The sequence below is a fragment of the Bipolaris victoriae genome, assembly GCF_000527765.1.
Source record: "Bipolaris victoriae FI3 unplaced genomic scaffold scaffold_83, whole genome shotgun sequence".
NCBI lineage: Eukaryota > Fungi > Ascomycota > Dothideomycetes > Pleosporales > Pleosporaceae > Bipolaris > Bipolaris victoriae.
Genome location: NW_014575309.1, coordinates 57,339 through 71,138, shown reverse-complemented (window position 1 = coordinate 71,138; position 13,800 = coordinate 57,339). Strand labels below are relative to the sequence as shown.

The following is a 13,800-nucleotide window of genomic DNA, read 5'->3' as shown; positions in this document are numbered from 1 at the left end:
GGGTATTTTAACCAAAGAATTGGAGCTGTGTACGTCTACTGGTTTGAGAGAGGGAGGAAAGATGGAGCTGCTGCTGTGGGGATGTTTTTGAGCGGTGGATCTGAGTGGTGGTTTTGCGGTCGCACGTTAGTAAGTATTTGTGGCACATCAGTGCATGGGATTGTGGGGATGAATCAGGATCAATTTTTTTATGACATATTGTTTGTCAAGTATATACGTTGTCGTCTTGTGAGTCGTAAAGGTATGCGCAGGTTGCCTCCTTGTGTGTGTGTTCGATGCTCACTGCGTAGTACACTCTTCATCCTTGTCCTCGTCCCCGAGCGTGTCGTCATTATTACAATCAACCATGGAATCGCCATCCTGTTCAGCTTCCTCCTCCTCCTCCTCCTCCTCCTTGTCAGTGTCACGAGGTTCCTCGTCGGCCGCGTCATTGTCGTCGTCGACCACGCTATCCTCATCTCCACTAACCATGTGATCTTCATTGTCCTCAGCTATGCCACAGCCACTAGCGCTATCACCAGCCGGCGACGTCAACCGTTCCCAGCGCTCTGAATCCTCCGCAAGATTGCACAGAAGAAGAAGAAGGTTATCAATGCTCCTCTCGTTATACCAAGCGCTAGTTTGATACATGACACGAACGTGCCAAATCATTAACGTATTGATATTTGTGCCCGCGAAGCGCGCGAATAAGGGGACGAGTTCGTACAAAGTTTCGGGGATTCTGTTTGTGCCAATCATGTATAAATCGGAGGTGCGAAAGGCGTTATACCATAGCCTGCATCGTTCACTCTTGCTGAGCTGAAAAGCATGTGGAATACCGGCTTTGTTCTGCCAGTTAGCGGGGAAAGGTTCGAGGTGAATATTTATCATGAATGGCCCGTGGGATGAATCCATTACAGCTGTCAGCTCGCGTGTGTTATGGCTTGTGCTGCTAGTTTTAGAACTGCTGTCTTCTGCATTGGTAGTTTCAGTGTTGGGTTCGGGGCTGGTGAGTCCTTGACCGATGGCGTTTGCATTCGTCTGCTCCACAATGGCATGGTCAGGTTCGATACTGCCGTGCTCGTTAGGCTGGTTTGTTTCCATATTTTTCATGATAGACTCGGACTTGTCCATTCGTGCATCTCGAGTGTCAGCTGGGAGATCGTCGATAAGTTCAGTGAGACGTCGACAAGTCATCACTGTGTCGTGCAGTGCGTTTTCTGGGGTGAATTAGCAGTGCTAGCTTATCATGGCATACTACTTATGGAGAAGAGTGGCGGAGCGGTCCAGCGAGAGGCTCATGATCCCTGAGGGAGAACGGCTGCCATTCTCCTCCGTCTTAGCAAAGGGCGTTCGAAGATAGTTGTAGAGGAACAAATTGGACAAGCGCGGAATTTGTAAAGGAATGAGAGCGTATCGTTAGAGTGTAGTTGGAGAGCAGAAGAGCTGAGCAGCGGATAGGGTGATATATATGGGGTTTCGGACCATGCACGCAAGTGAGAGACAACTTCACCTTGATATCTCTACTGCAAACAAGGTTCGCGAGCAATTTACGCAAGTGAGAGGCACCTTCACCTTGACTTTTCTCATGCAAGCCAAATGTACAAGGACCGGAGCTCGGCTATTACATTACTAATCACTATGATTTCACTGTGAGAATAGACTCACTTTATCTATACTCGTTGTTATGGGTCTTTTGGACGATACGTTCCGGTGAGCACCATCAACAGAGCCTCACATATAGCAACAACGATGGACACACCAAATCGTGAGACAGATAGCATATCACAAAAGTAGCCAATACCATTGAAGATGATAGGATAAGCTCAATTATTGAAAGTATTATACATGTATTTTCAATCCTTCCACGCTTCCAAGGTGCAAGTGAGGGGATCTCACTCGATCTCCTTGAGATCCTTGTCGGCAGCTGGGGTGTTTTCGGTATTTATTCCCTTACAGGCGTACTATTCATCAAGTTTCATTCGTAGAGCTGCTCTGGCGTTCTTGTCTTTCTATTAGAACGGGAAACGTACGTGGTACTGCGCCTAATCTGCAGTAACTCCTTATTCTATTAGTATCTACTTAAGGCGTGCTGCTATTCTATTATAGAGATGGCTAGCACGGGAGTCCTTAGTGCCGTCCTTAGGTACTTATTTACTAAGGGTAGATATATGTCCTATATCCTTAACCTAGATTGCAAAGCTAGTACCCTTAATAGCCTTGCCATCGCTTCCCACTTCGCATGGGATATCCTATGCCGCAATCTTCTCACCCCTGGTGCCTACTGGTGTAGGCAGACGTCGATTATTGACTCATATGACTTGTCAGCAGTTCTATGTGTTGGGGCAAGACGCCGAAGTAGACCCTCATGTGAACAATGTCAATCACACTGATATCACACATGACAAAATTTCCGCGTGGACACATCACTAGAAGGATTGAGAGGCTTTGGTGGTGATAGTACATTAGAGTATCTAAGAGCAACGAGGGTATCCCGAATCATCAATAGAGAGCGTCTGACCATGACGAGATTGAAAAGAAGCAGCCAGGCTTCTTTGAAACCATCTAGAAAACGTTTCCCTTGGTCTGCTTCCCCTTCTCTTCTTCCAGCTTCTTGAGGTTGATGTTCTTCCAAACAAAAATGCAGGCCAGGCAAAGGGGAACGAAACAGGCACCAGTGATGACCATCTTGCGCTGCACATCACCGTATGCACCAACGATAGCATCGCGCTCGGGTGTGCCGTCTAGGAAAGACTTCTGAACTTCAATATCGCCAAATATTGTGCGATAGTCTGGTTTACTAGATTCGGGAAGGCGCTTGAGGAGTTGTTCAGGAAGAATGTTGTTCCACATGGCGCCAGCAATGGCGTAACCAATTGAAGAGCCGAAGCTGCCGAAGAGACCGTAGATGGCGTTGACTACAGCGATCTCTTGATGTGTAACAGGGACCATGACCGCGAGCTGAGCACAAGTAGCGAAAAATGCCGTACCAAGACCAACAAGAACCTGTGTAAAGGCAAGGACACCGGGATTGGTGGATGGGTTCCGGAAAGGAATCAAGAGTGCGGTACCAAGTAGGACGATGGGAACACCAGTGTAAGCAGTCCACTTGAAGTTGCCAGAGTACCTGATCCATAACGCAATTATCGGGCTGAAAACTGACGATGTAAGCGAGAAGGCGTTGAGAATATAGCTAGCATGCGTGATGCTCTGCCTGTGAACGACCAGCAGGTATGAGTAGAAGTATCCGTTCCAGCAGAAGACGGAGAGGAACATGACTCCATAGAGAAGACACGAGCCGACAATAGTTCCATTCTTAAGGTAGATCCAGGGCAAAAACTGGACAGGCGCGAACTTGGCCTCCCAAATATAGAAGACCGGAAAGAGAACGAGACCGAGAACGATGCAGGCAATGATGTAAGGTGTCTTCCAGCCGTTGGGGGCGTAGGATACGAGGGTAAAAGGCAGAACGAATAAGCACCACGCGCACATGATGAGTATGATGCCAAAAACTGCGCCATGTTAGCATATGTCACAGGTATCTCATGAGGAGCTTACCATCGAATTGCACAAAGTAGTACCAGATTGACTGCATGAAATTGCGATCCGACTTTTCCTTTTTGGCCAACCCGGCTTTCCTGGCCTTGCGGTACATGTACATCATGACAACAAGGGCGGGAAGACAGCAGCCAATGAAGATGATGATGAATGCACCAAAAGCCCAGCGCCAGTTGTTTTTGTAGTAAAAGAGCTCCGCAATCCTAGGACCGGCGAAAGTGCTAGCGATACGAGGCGTTCCGTTGATAGTAAGGATGATCATTCGGTTCTTCAAGGTGGTGATATCGGCAGCCATGATGTCAGTAACATATAGCACACCAATATGGCCGGCCCAGTAGAGAACGTGGCCAGCCATATATGTCTGCACGTTCTGGCAAGCAGCTTTCATGGCCATACCGCAGACGACGAGAAGGAGCATAAGGAAGAAGCCCTCTACGCGACCGAAAACGTCGATTACTTTGGCAATGAGAAGGGGAACACAACCGCTCAGTGCTGTTGCCATGACGCTCGAAACGGTCAACAGGCCGTGTCTTGCAAAAGTCGAGGTGATGAAAGGGTTGAGCGCTGTGTCAATGGCATTTTGTAGGAAAGCAACAAACTCGATAAGGTACAAGCTAAAAGTCGGTCAGTATTTGATCGTTGGGTGGGAGAAGGAGCGACGAACAAGATGAACATGGTAATTAGAGTCTTCTTGCTCCATATCTCGGTGATGGCACGGACACGTTGAACGCCATTCTGGAAGTTCTCCGACTCAACGGACTTGGACTCGGCGTCACTGGCCGTCTCGTGGGAGTGGACTACTCCATCGCCTCTCTTCTCGACGTCGATATCGTGTGAGGGACGAGGAAAGCCCTCTGCAGGCCGCACCACGTCAGTCTCAAAAGTGTTGTTCGCCATGGTCAAACGGAATTTCCGAAAAGATGCCGGGCGAGGCAGGGTATTGAATTGAAATGCAGGTGGATGTCGATCCCAAGACCGGCAGATGGAAGCATTCTTAAGTATCTCCAGGGCCCACTCCGAGAACCGGACAGGGAAGGTCAAGACAGGAACAAGACATGAAAAATTTGCCCCGTGTATCCCACCCGGTGGCTTGGGATCATCTCCCACCGTCCAGGTAGGATGGAGTGCCTAGACAGCGTTAGCAGCGGCTAGATGATCAGATAAGTCCTAGATGATCTGATAAGATCCAATGTCCCTTCGCCCTCTCAGCTGCCCCACCGCAAACCTGCATTGCCAAGCCCTTGGCTCATAATTTCAGTGGCGGCCATAGCTCCCGGCTCGTCAAATCGAGCAGTGCGCGCCGAAGCCTCAGTCCCGTCTTGACAAAACCAACAGGTCTCGCCCGAATAATGGAAGAATCCGAGGGTGGGTAGCGGCATTGGGTGTGAATTTCACGTGGCAATCGCCTGATAACATGCCGCCGTTGCAGTGTGCCTTGGGATGGTAGCTCGTCCATGACAAGAGTGTGTGTGGATAAATATGGCGACTTTGACTAAGAAAAACTGTCCGCTTCGGAGAAAAAAATGGAACCCAATAAGCTCAAACAAGCCAGGAATTATTAGTATTGGAAACCGTCATGCGGATGGGGTGCAGAGGTGAAGGAATGAAGCCGTCGTATGGCCATTAGCCAGGCGCGAGAACTGCCCCTCATGACCGTCGGCACTAGCGCCCCCAACATGGTCACGATGACATCTAATCTTATCAGATCATCGCACTTACCTCGGACGATGCCTACTTCAGCATAACTCGGCCTTTCAGCCCTTCCATGGTGGAGTCTTAAATACACTCTGCAAGTAGTTTAAGTGTCCGGGTGGAATTGAGAAGCAGCCACCATCTCAACAGCTCCACCATCTCGTGATCAGGCCACCAGATTGGCCGCGTCAACGCCACATCCATTCGGCTTTATTGTGGCGCCCTCTATTTCTCTCACACGTGTTGAAAAAAAAGAGTAGGGACCAGGAGCATTCGAGCGCGATGTGAAAAGCCAGAAAACAACATCGGAGTGTTTATCACGTGGCATTTATCCCAGGCATCGACTGATTCTACTCATAACAATGGGACTGATGGATACACGGCAACTCATCCCAACTATATGTTGTTGGCTTGCCAGAGTCTTCCACGAGCGGTGAAGAGACCACAGTTCAGAATATATCAGAGGTAATATCGTCGAGACTACCCTCTCACCGCGGATATGCGCGGCCAACCCGAAGAACGATTGATTTGCTGATCTGATTGGTCAGAAGCATGCCCTTGACTTCACCCCTAAGCCAGAAGTTACAGAGTGATCCCACAACTCTGAGTTTGTACTGTTTGGTCTCTCAAAATCAGCAATGTGTCTATATTTGGCCCGCTTGGTGGACTGGCTCTAGCTTGAAAACATCAACTCCAAAGGGAATCTTCTAATCGTCCTAACGAACAGTAATCTTTTCGTAACTATAGCCACGACCTAAGCAATGTGAGAAGACCAACTTCAAAGATTGGAAATGCTCTCTCACTTGAAAAAGCGGTGTAAAACAATTTGTCGTACTCACTGCGACAAACTGAGGGGTAGCAAAAGCCTGGTGAAGGGGGGTTTGAGTTTACGCAGTCACCTTTGCTTGTGTAGATATATTGCTAGGCAAGATCTACACCAATTTGCCATCATTTCCTTCTTGTATCCCCTCAACTACCACATCCAACCACCCGAACGACGCCAATATGGCATACACGGACCCCTTCAAAGTCATAAAAGACATTAGCAGCATGCTTGAAAAGCCGCTTGGTCGACCCATGAGCTCAGCTACAAGGTCTGAGAAGTCCGATGTAGTTGATAAGCACTTGGCAAACACACAAAAGAGATTAGAAGACAAAAGTTCGACTTCCGTATTGGTAAGTACTACAGTTCATATCTCTGCGATAAAGCACATTGCTAACATATAGTATAGCTAGTGAAGGTAGTAGAAACTTTGAACAAGCACGACGAAATGGAAGCTATACGCATGGTGGACGACCTGAGCTTGGTTTACTATACAATGGACTCCATCATTCAAGCCCAAAAGAAACAGATCGAGGAAGCTATGCAAGAGGTTGCCATAGCAAAAGACGAGGTCGAGGAGGCGACCAAGCTGGTCCAGAATACCATCCATGAAGCAGAAAAGAAGGAGGCGGAGAAAAAGGCGGCAGAGGAGCGTTGGCTGGACGAGGCAAGGGCCGCATACGTAGCAAGGAGGCGCCCTATCAAGAAGTAGAGAATCACTTCAAGGGAGAAGTAAGGCATTGGAAATAGCAACAATGAATACATTAGTCTGCTAATCTTTCGTGATTAATACTATGAGACATCATTAAAAATACCTTTCTCTTATTGTGGCAATCGAACTGTGTGTACAACGACATGAACTATCTCTCACGAAGACTGGTTTCCCATCCACTCCCCCAAGGCTCGGCGGTCATACTCTGCACGCATCTGCATGACATCTGCTATCTTCTCAGCTGCTTCCGCTCTGGTACTTGCGACCTTCATCTCCTTCTCTGACGCCTTGGCGAGCTTGACCGCAGCCTCTGCCGTGAGTTCCGACATCCTAGCTTTGGCCTGCAGCTGGCGTGTTTTATGCGGAAGCTCGTCTTCTTGGGAGTCGGCAACGCGCTTCTGGGAGGTTGTTTCTGTGATATCGTTAGATTGATGCTGTGAACAGTCTGGAACTGCCTTACTCGGTTGTAGCTGAGACGGAGTGTCATCGAGTTCTTGCCAAGGGCTCAGTCCGTGAGGTGGTTCCGAGGTGAAACTTTGACCGGCGGCTCGGGCATGCTCTGCCTGTTGACCTGGACAGGGTGTTCCGCTGATTACTTTACGCGAAGGCATGTTCCTTTCTGCTTGTAATGAACAAAATGTTGTTTTCTAGAGTATGGAGATATTCAGGCAGAAACGATCATGCGTAGGCGATATTGGTAGGTATGCTTAATTAAGCATCCCGCCTTGAACACCATCTTTGTAGTAAGAAATCGATTTTTTGCCGAAAAGCATGACAGTGGCATGTTACGAAATCCATGCTACAAATACTTCTTCAAGGATAAAGCCATAAGTCAACTTATGGCTCGATAATCAAGTAGTATAGAGAAAGCATTGGTTCGTTGTTAAGACAATCACTAGACTATTATCTTATATCGTTCCCATCGAGGCTACGCCATGCACCATACCTCACTCATCACAACCTCCATTATTCGGCTTCCTGGGAAGCTGTCCCCTCCCCCTCCCCCCTAGCGGATACCGTTGGTACGTACCGCAACTGAATAAAAAGCTGGTTCATTGCCTTGTTATCCTCGGTTGCTGGATCAATAAACTTTGCGAACAAAATTTTAAAGTTGTCGTAATTCTCTTGCAACTCCTCAATCTGCCTGTTGTTTTCTGATATCGTTTCGAGAGCTGAACGAAGGTGCTTATTCAAGTGCTCGACGTCTGAGTCCCGGGCTTCGAGTGCTTCGCGAGTTTCCTTCCAATACCCAATAAGATCGTGTCGCGGCAGAGCATGTATTCATTGCCAAACCTGAGCTAGAATAGGAAAAGGTGAAGGTGAAGGAGCTGGAATTGGGTAAGCCATCTCTACCAGACTGAAACTGAACTAGGATGGGATGACAAAGCCGAATTATTATGTACCCGAGAATGTAAATAAAAGCTGAGCTCGAGTAAACCTCGAGCTCGACAGACAATTTGATCTTTTGTCCACTGAAGTACCTTTATCTGAGCTTGAACTCTCCTCCACAGATCGTTTAAAGGATTGATATAGCGAGTATTGGCTGTAGGTAATGCTTCGCGGCTATCATAATTTCCTTTCAGGTCGGGTGATTCGATACTCAAGCTTTCATAGAGGGCAAGAACCAGATCTTCCCGAGCGCTTACGATACTTCTCAAGTCCCTGCGATTCTTGGATAATCTGGCTTCCAAATCTGTGACGTGCTGCTGCAACTCGCCATTTTTGCGCTCCAACGTATCTTTGACTTGTGATTGTTCGGATTCCTGATGGACTTGATCGATGTCAAGCTGCGCTTGAGCCTTGGTATGGAAAAGTTCGTCTTCCCCGGCAGCCTGAGTCTGCTTCGCATCTCTTGCTTTAACTTTTAAATGTTCCTTCTTTGCAATTACTAGTTTGTCTTGGAGAGTGACGACTTCGTCCCGGAGCGTCACTACCCTAGCTGCATGTGTTTCCTTAGCAGTGTTCAACGACTGCTCGAATTCATCAGCACGTTTAAGCGCGCGCTGAGTTACTGTTTTGGCTGCATCCAGCTCAGTGTTCGCAGACTCGTTACGCTGCTGTCCATCTTCGAGAGCGGCTTTGAGTCCTCGGATTTCCTCTGCTAGCTGTTCGTTATAGCTGTTAGCGGTATTGATCTCTCGTTCCTGGTTCGCGATTGTTTCTTTATGTAGCCTGTTGTCCCATGCCAAGTCGCTACAATCTTGTATTGCAGCCTGAAGACTGGTGGAAAGGCCTTTGATGCGCTTGCCCGGTTCCGTTCTTCACTTGTCAGTGTGTTCTTGGAGGGCTTTAACCTCCCTCTCTTGCTCGTTGGATTTTGCCTTTTCGGCTTCAGCTTGAGTCCTTGCTTCTCTAACTTGTTCTCCGAGTCTAACGATCTCCTTCCGCAATTCCGTTTCTACTCCACGCAGTCGCTCGACCTGTGATTCGAAAGAAGACCTGTCCACGTCTGCTTCGGAGAGCTTAGCTTGCATCCGTCCAGCTTCTTTGTTCGCCTTGGAAAGCTCATGCTGCGCTCGTATGGCCTGCTGTTCTAGGGAAAACATTTTGGTATTTGCTTGGTGTTGCTGATCTTCGGCCGCCTTCTTGTATCCATCAGATTCGCTTCTTAAAGTCTTCAGTTGCCGCTCGGAGCTTTGCAGAGAGGCCTGTTGCCTAGTGATTATCGTTCGATCACTTTGCTTCGTCGATGTACTCTCTTCTAATTCATCCAAGTTGGTTAGTCATGTATTTGACATGTAAAGAGCTATGGAACTTACCTTCTAAACGGCTAAGAATGCCTGCAAGCGCTTCTCTCTTTGCAAGAATGCTGACTTCCTTGTGACCCTTCTCTTGCTCGGCTAGGACAGTGCTGATTTGTTCCTTTCTGTTGCGTACCTTCTGCTTCATCACCTTCACTCTGCGTTCTTTCCTCTCAATTTCCCTAATATTGTCTACTTGACGTCCTACTACTTTGCCGGCATAAAAAAAAGCACTTGCTCCTGCCGTATCACCATTGGCCCCTTGGAACGTATACGGGAACAGTTGGAGAGCCATGCTGCACTAGATCGGCGGTGTCTCTTCGCGAACAATTAGAGATGATGCGTAAACAGGCAGAGAAAAGATTTTGTATCGTCTGCAAAGGTTCGCTGCAATCGTTAGTGAAAAAGCCGTGTAGCTCATCAGTCACACGAACCGGCCTTGGCAGGAAGGCACACAGCTCACTCCCGCCTAGATTTGCGAAAGGAACCTAGCTTCTATACAACACCTACCCCGCGACTAAACAATGGCCAGCAACTCCAGGACTTACGGCAAGAAGGGCAGCGGCCAGCGAAAGAGCTCGATTCAGTAAGCAAACTAACCGCTGAAACGGAACTTACTAACATTGCTCATAGTCCATTAGTGAACATGCAGGTTACGAACGACGCATCCATGACTGACTGTGGTTCTGAAAATACGTTCAGACCAGAAGCGAGCTCTCCAGTTGTTGAAGAATTCGAGACCATAGCAGTGAGGCCAACAGAAGTGTTGGATCTAGAAACCACAAGCACTGTCCAGCTGAAATCAGTGGTTCTGCCTATCAACCCAGACTTCCAGGTGCAGGCCGAAGATCAAGCAATAAGGCCTAGTTACAATTATGGTGCCAGACTTGAGATGAGCTATAGCTATGTCGCTGCGGCCGCATTCGAGGAAGAGAAGTTCGACAAGCATTCAGCAGTGGACATTGGAGAACCGGGTTACAAATTGTCGGCTGTGCATGCAAGTTGATTCCAATTCAAGACTGCGAAAGCCTGCTAATCCAAAAACAGATTATGGCATCCATGCCTTTTGAGGTCCTCCGCTTGATAATCAATAGCAACCTATGCAAGGCTATCCACGACGGGAATCCCGAGTTGGCAAAATACCATTCAGAGGATGCAGCGTGGCAGCAGAACTCGACCGGCACGAATAAGTCGGCAGCGATATACATCTGCCATCTTGTCGACAAGGAACATAATGCACCCACGCCGCAGCAGTGCCGAAAGGTTATCCAACGCCTTCGTAGGTATATCTCGGGCGACCCTGAATATTTCAAGGATGCTGTTGCTTTGGACAATGCCAGGAACCACCGCTCAAGCATTGAAGATATACAGAATGGTCGTCACCATCATCTACAAGGACTCATCAAGCGCGTACAGCAGATCATCACCTTCTGCACCGCGTTGGAGATGCGTCTGAGCGAACTAGATCCAGATCTGATCGACGTTCCTCTCGAAAAGCCACTGAAATATGTTGGTTACAGCATCAACGTTACAGCGCGAGGAGCTCAGCATGACAAGGGGGGTACCAGCTGGTTCCAGCAGATGGCGCTCGATGCTTTTCGCCTTGAAGCGCCCGACGCAAAATTCACGTTCGAAGGTTACACCGTCTGCTTCATGGCCCATCCACATGAAGTCTCGGTTGCTGAGTCATTGATTGGCGTCATCACTGGTAGCATGATCGAGACGGGCGGCGGCTTTGGTGTGTTCCAAGGTGGAGTGCAGACGACCAGCGCTCGATTGCCTGGTTTGGACGACGCTGCACGTGCCGTTTTCTGGAAACAATGCGACCACTGGCGTAACCAGAACACCCCGTACAACAAGAATCTGGACTTCGACTACAAGCGAATGATGGAGACTGAGGAGGTTCAGACCCCCATCGACGAATTAGACCTTGAGTTGGAGGAACTAGAAAAGATTTACGATGAGCAGTGTGAGCAACTTGAAGCTCTCAAAGCTGAAGCGTTAAAGATGAATGAACAAAAGCGAGCCTTGATTGCATCTACTCGGGAGAAACTCAACAACCTTGAACAGAATATGACCGATGGGTTCAAGAAAGCAGGAGTATTGGACATTATACAGTATCTGCGCGAGGAGACGGACGCTTCTGAGAAGCGGCTCGATGAAGCCCACGGAGGCGCCTAGGAAACATTGTTCAAAGGAACAAAGAGAAACTTGCATGTAAGCTCGGCTGCCTCTTCTTAGTAGGTTCGAAGATACTGGAGTGTAATAGCAATACCTTGAGAATCATACATCATGCCCCCCTCACCTTGCGATAGCGCTGCACGCGAAGCACCAGTTCATGTCGTTCACGTGGCAACTCTACTCCAGCGCTTTGCCTGAAATTACAAAACTACCAAGGACCTACGTTTTTCGACCGTGTCACATCATATTCCGCTCCAACAAACTGAGGCGTTTGCGCGAACAGCGACACACGTGGCTGACGTGAAAGCGCTACCACGCCTAATCCAAAGCTTGCCTTCTCATGCGTTTGCCCTGACCTCATGAGACATACCAAAATAGGGGATTTTTCAAGAGTGAAATTGAATAGCAGCCTACAGTAGTCCCCTTGTGACACCCCCGCTTACGGACAGTGAGGCAGTGAAGCCTTGACCCTTGGCTATATAAGCCAGCTCCCCGCCCTCCTTCTGCCACTCCTCACGCTCAACATCTCTACTTGTTTCTGGCAACCATGATTACTCTTATTCTTATCTTTTATTTTTGTTTTCCTCTTTTGGCATGGCGAGTGCATAGCCGCTATTGCTATATATTTTTCCCTCTTTCCGGCCTGTAGGCCGTGATATATTTCCATATATTTCGATATATGATGGCCCGGCGTGGTGGATATATCTGCCATGACCGGGCTTTCCATATACCCAGTGTTGTGGGTATATGGGGATGGGGTGGTGGGTGGGTGTCCGTAGATATATGGCGGGCTTGGGTGGCGGGGCCCTTGGGTTAGTATTTTACTTAGTTTTGTGTGGCGACACTAACATTATATAGGTTCGAGTGAAGGATCTAGTAGCACTCGTTACGCTTCCTGGGCTTCCAGGATACCAACGATACGACTACCCAGGAAAAGATTGTTTGGACTGGGCCAAAGGCCCCAAAAATCACAGCGCTGCACGGGGTTAAATGACCGAGCTAGAGCCTGTCCAAATGAAGACCCTTGGGGTTTAATTTGGATAGGCTCAGCGAGGAAGTCATGCCCAGGATGTGGACACTTCATGTCTTCCGTTTGAGCCTGCGGCGAAGCTCACTCTCGATTCTTTGGGTTGTGGCATCTTATCCATACTTTTGACAAAGTGCATTGATGCTCTCGCTCGTTCGGGGCATATTCGGCCCCTCCATTCTCAAATCTGGATTTACAGTCTTGTTGTAGTATTTTAAAAAAGGTGGCATAGTGGTAGAACATTGCAAACTACAAATGCTATTGGCCAATAACTTCGCTCTTAGAAAGGCCCAACCTCCCTATATGCAGATGTGACTTTTGTTTACAACTCAAAACGTGCGCGCATAAAATGAGATGTGGAATGAAGTCTTCGGAGACAACCCGAGAGAACTGCTTTTTGACTGTAGCAAAGGAGATCGGTGCGCCTCAATCTTGTTTCCAATACACGTGGTTGTATTTCTTAAGAGACCAATAACCCAACATTATCGCCGAGAAGTTCATTCCTTGTCAAAACAGCAGACGAGACCACGGTCTTACACCAGCGTCAGTGCCGTGTATTTCTCAAATAGACCACATTAAGTAGCAGTGTATTGGCGACAAAGGATGAAGCAGCGCCGGTGACATGGATGCACCTATCTGGCCGGCTCTTGCAGTTATCGAACGCATCATTGACGCTCGTGAAGCATCACCAACACACGGTCCACATATCCCACCTGGTTCATTCAATGCTAAATTGGAGATATGAGCGCAAGACAATGTCAGAGAGGCTACCCATTTTGAATACAGCCACGCCCAATGTGGCAACGCCATTGCCAGCAAATGCAAAACAGAAGCTCTTCGGATCATAGCAAAGGCGATTGAAGTATCTTTTCGTCGTAAATCTTCCTGTCTCTTGTAGCTGACGCCTTGATTTAATCCGGCTCAGCTCAGTCCACCGAGAGACTATGAGGCATGTTACGCCATTTTACCAGCGGTACCAACGGATGACATTCGGTGTCGTTTGGTTTACACTAGGTAATCTCACTGTGGCTGATTGTTGTCGCTTGCTCAAGCTGTCCGTCCGATAATGTTAGCAGCAATACTCAAC

General features: G+C 48.2%; 6 protein-coding genes across 6 annotated transcripts; 2 read left to right on the top strand and 4 right to left on the bottom strand.

The window, feature by feature from the left end:
- Positions 1 to 279: 279 nt before the first annotated feature.
- On the bottom strand, positions 280 to 1,176 carry COCVIDRAFT_29198 (hypothetical protein; the record flags this gene model as incomplete). Its single annotated transcript, XM_014698141.1, has 1 exon — positions 280 to 1,176. The coding sequence occupies one exon, from the start codon at positions 1,174 to 1,176 to the stop codon at positions 280 to 282; it is 897 nt and encodes a 298-aa protein (XP_014553627.1).
- Positions 1,177 to 2,544: 1,368 nt separating this feature from the next.
- On the bottom strand, positions 2,545 to 4,434 carry COCVIDRAFT_107158 (hypothetical protein; the record flags this gene model as incomplete). The annotated part of the gene is made up of 3 exons (XM_014698140.1): positions 2,545 to 3,491; positions 3,538 to 4,151; positions 4,202 to 4,434. 3 exons carry the CDS (start codon positions 4,432 to 4,434, stop codon positions 2,545 to 2,547), a joined length of 1,794 nt encoding a protein of 597 aa, XP_014553626.1.
- Positions 4,435 to 6,234: 1,800 nt separating this feature from the next.
- Positions 6,235 to 6,764, top strand: COCVIDRAFT_29196 (hypothetical protein; the record flags this gene model as incomplete). Its single annotated transcript, XM_014698139.1, has 2 exons — positions 6,235 to 6,405; positions 6,462 to 6,764. 2 exons carry the CDS (start codon positions 6,235 to 6,237, stop codon positions 6,762 to 6,764), a joined length of 474 nt encoding a protein of 157 aa, XP_014553625.1.
- A 155-nt stretch (positions 6,765 to 6,919) lies between these two features.
- Positions 6,920 to 7,375, bottom strand: COCVIDRAFT_40379 (hypothetical protein; the record flags this gene model as incomplete). Its single annotated transcript, XM_014698138.1, has 1 exon — positions 6,920 to 7,375. One exon carries the CDS (start codon positions 7,373 to 7,375, stop codon positions 6,920 to 6,922), a length of 456 nt encoding a protein of 151 aa, XP_014553624.1.
- A 955-nt stretch (positions 7,376 to 8,330) lies between these two features.
- Positions 8,331 to 9,800, bottom strand: COCVIDRAFT_18522 (hypothetical protein; the record flags this gene model as incomplete). The annotated part of the gene is made up of 4 exons (XM_014698111.1): positions 8,331 to 8,369; positions 8,411 to 8,957; positions 9,030 to 9,465; positions 9,524 to 9,800. The coding sequence occupies 4 exons, from the start codon at positions 9,798 to 9,800 to the stop codon at positions 8,331 to 8,333; spliced, it is 1,299 nt and encodes a 432-aa protein (XP_014553597.1).
- Positions 9,801 to 10,029: 229 nt separating this feature from the next.
- Positions 10,030 to 11,686, top strand: COCVIDRAFT_107165 (hypothetical protein; the record flags this gene model as incomplete). The annotated part of the gene is made up of 3 exons (XM_014698137.1): positions 10,030 to 10,091; positions 10,139 to 10,496; positions 10,553 to 11,686. 3 exons carry the CDS (start codon positions 10,030 to 10,032, stop codon positions 11,684 to 11,686), a joined length of 1,554 nt encoding a protein of 517 aa, XP_014553623.1.
- Positions 11,687 to 13,800: the final 2,114 nt, after the last annotated feature.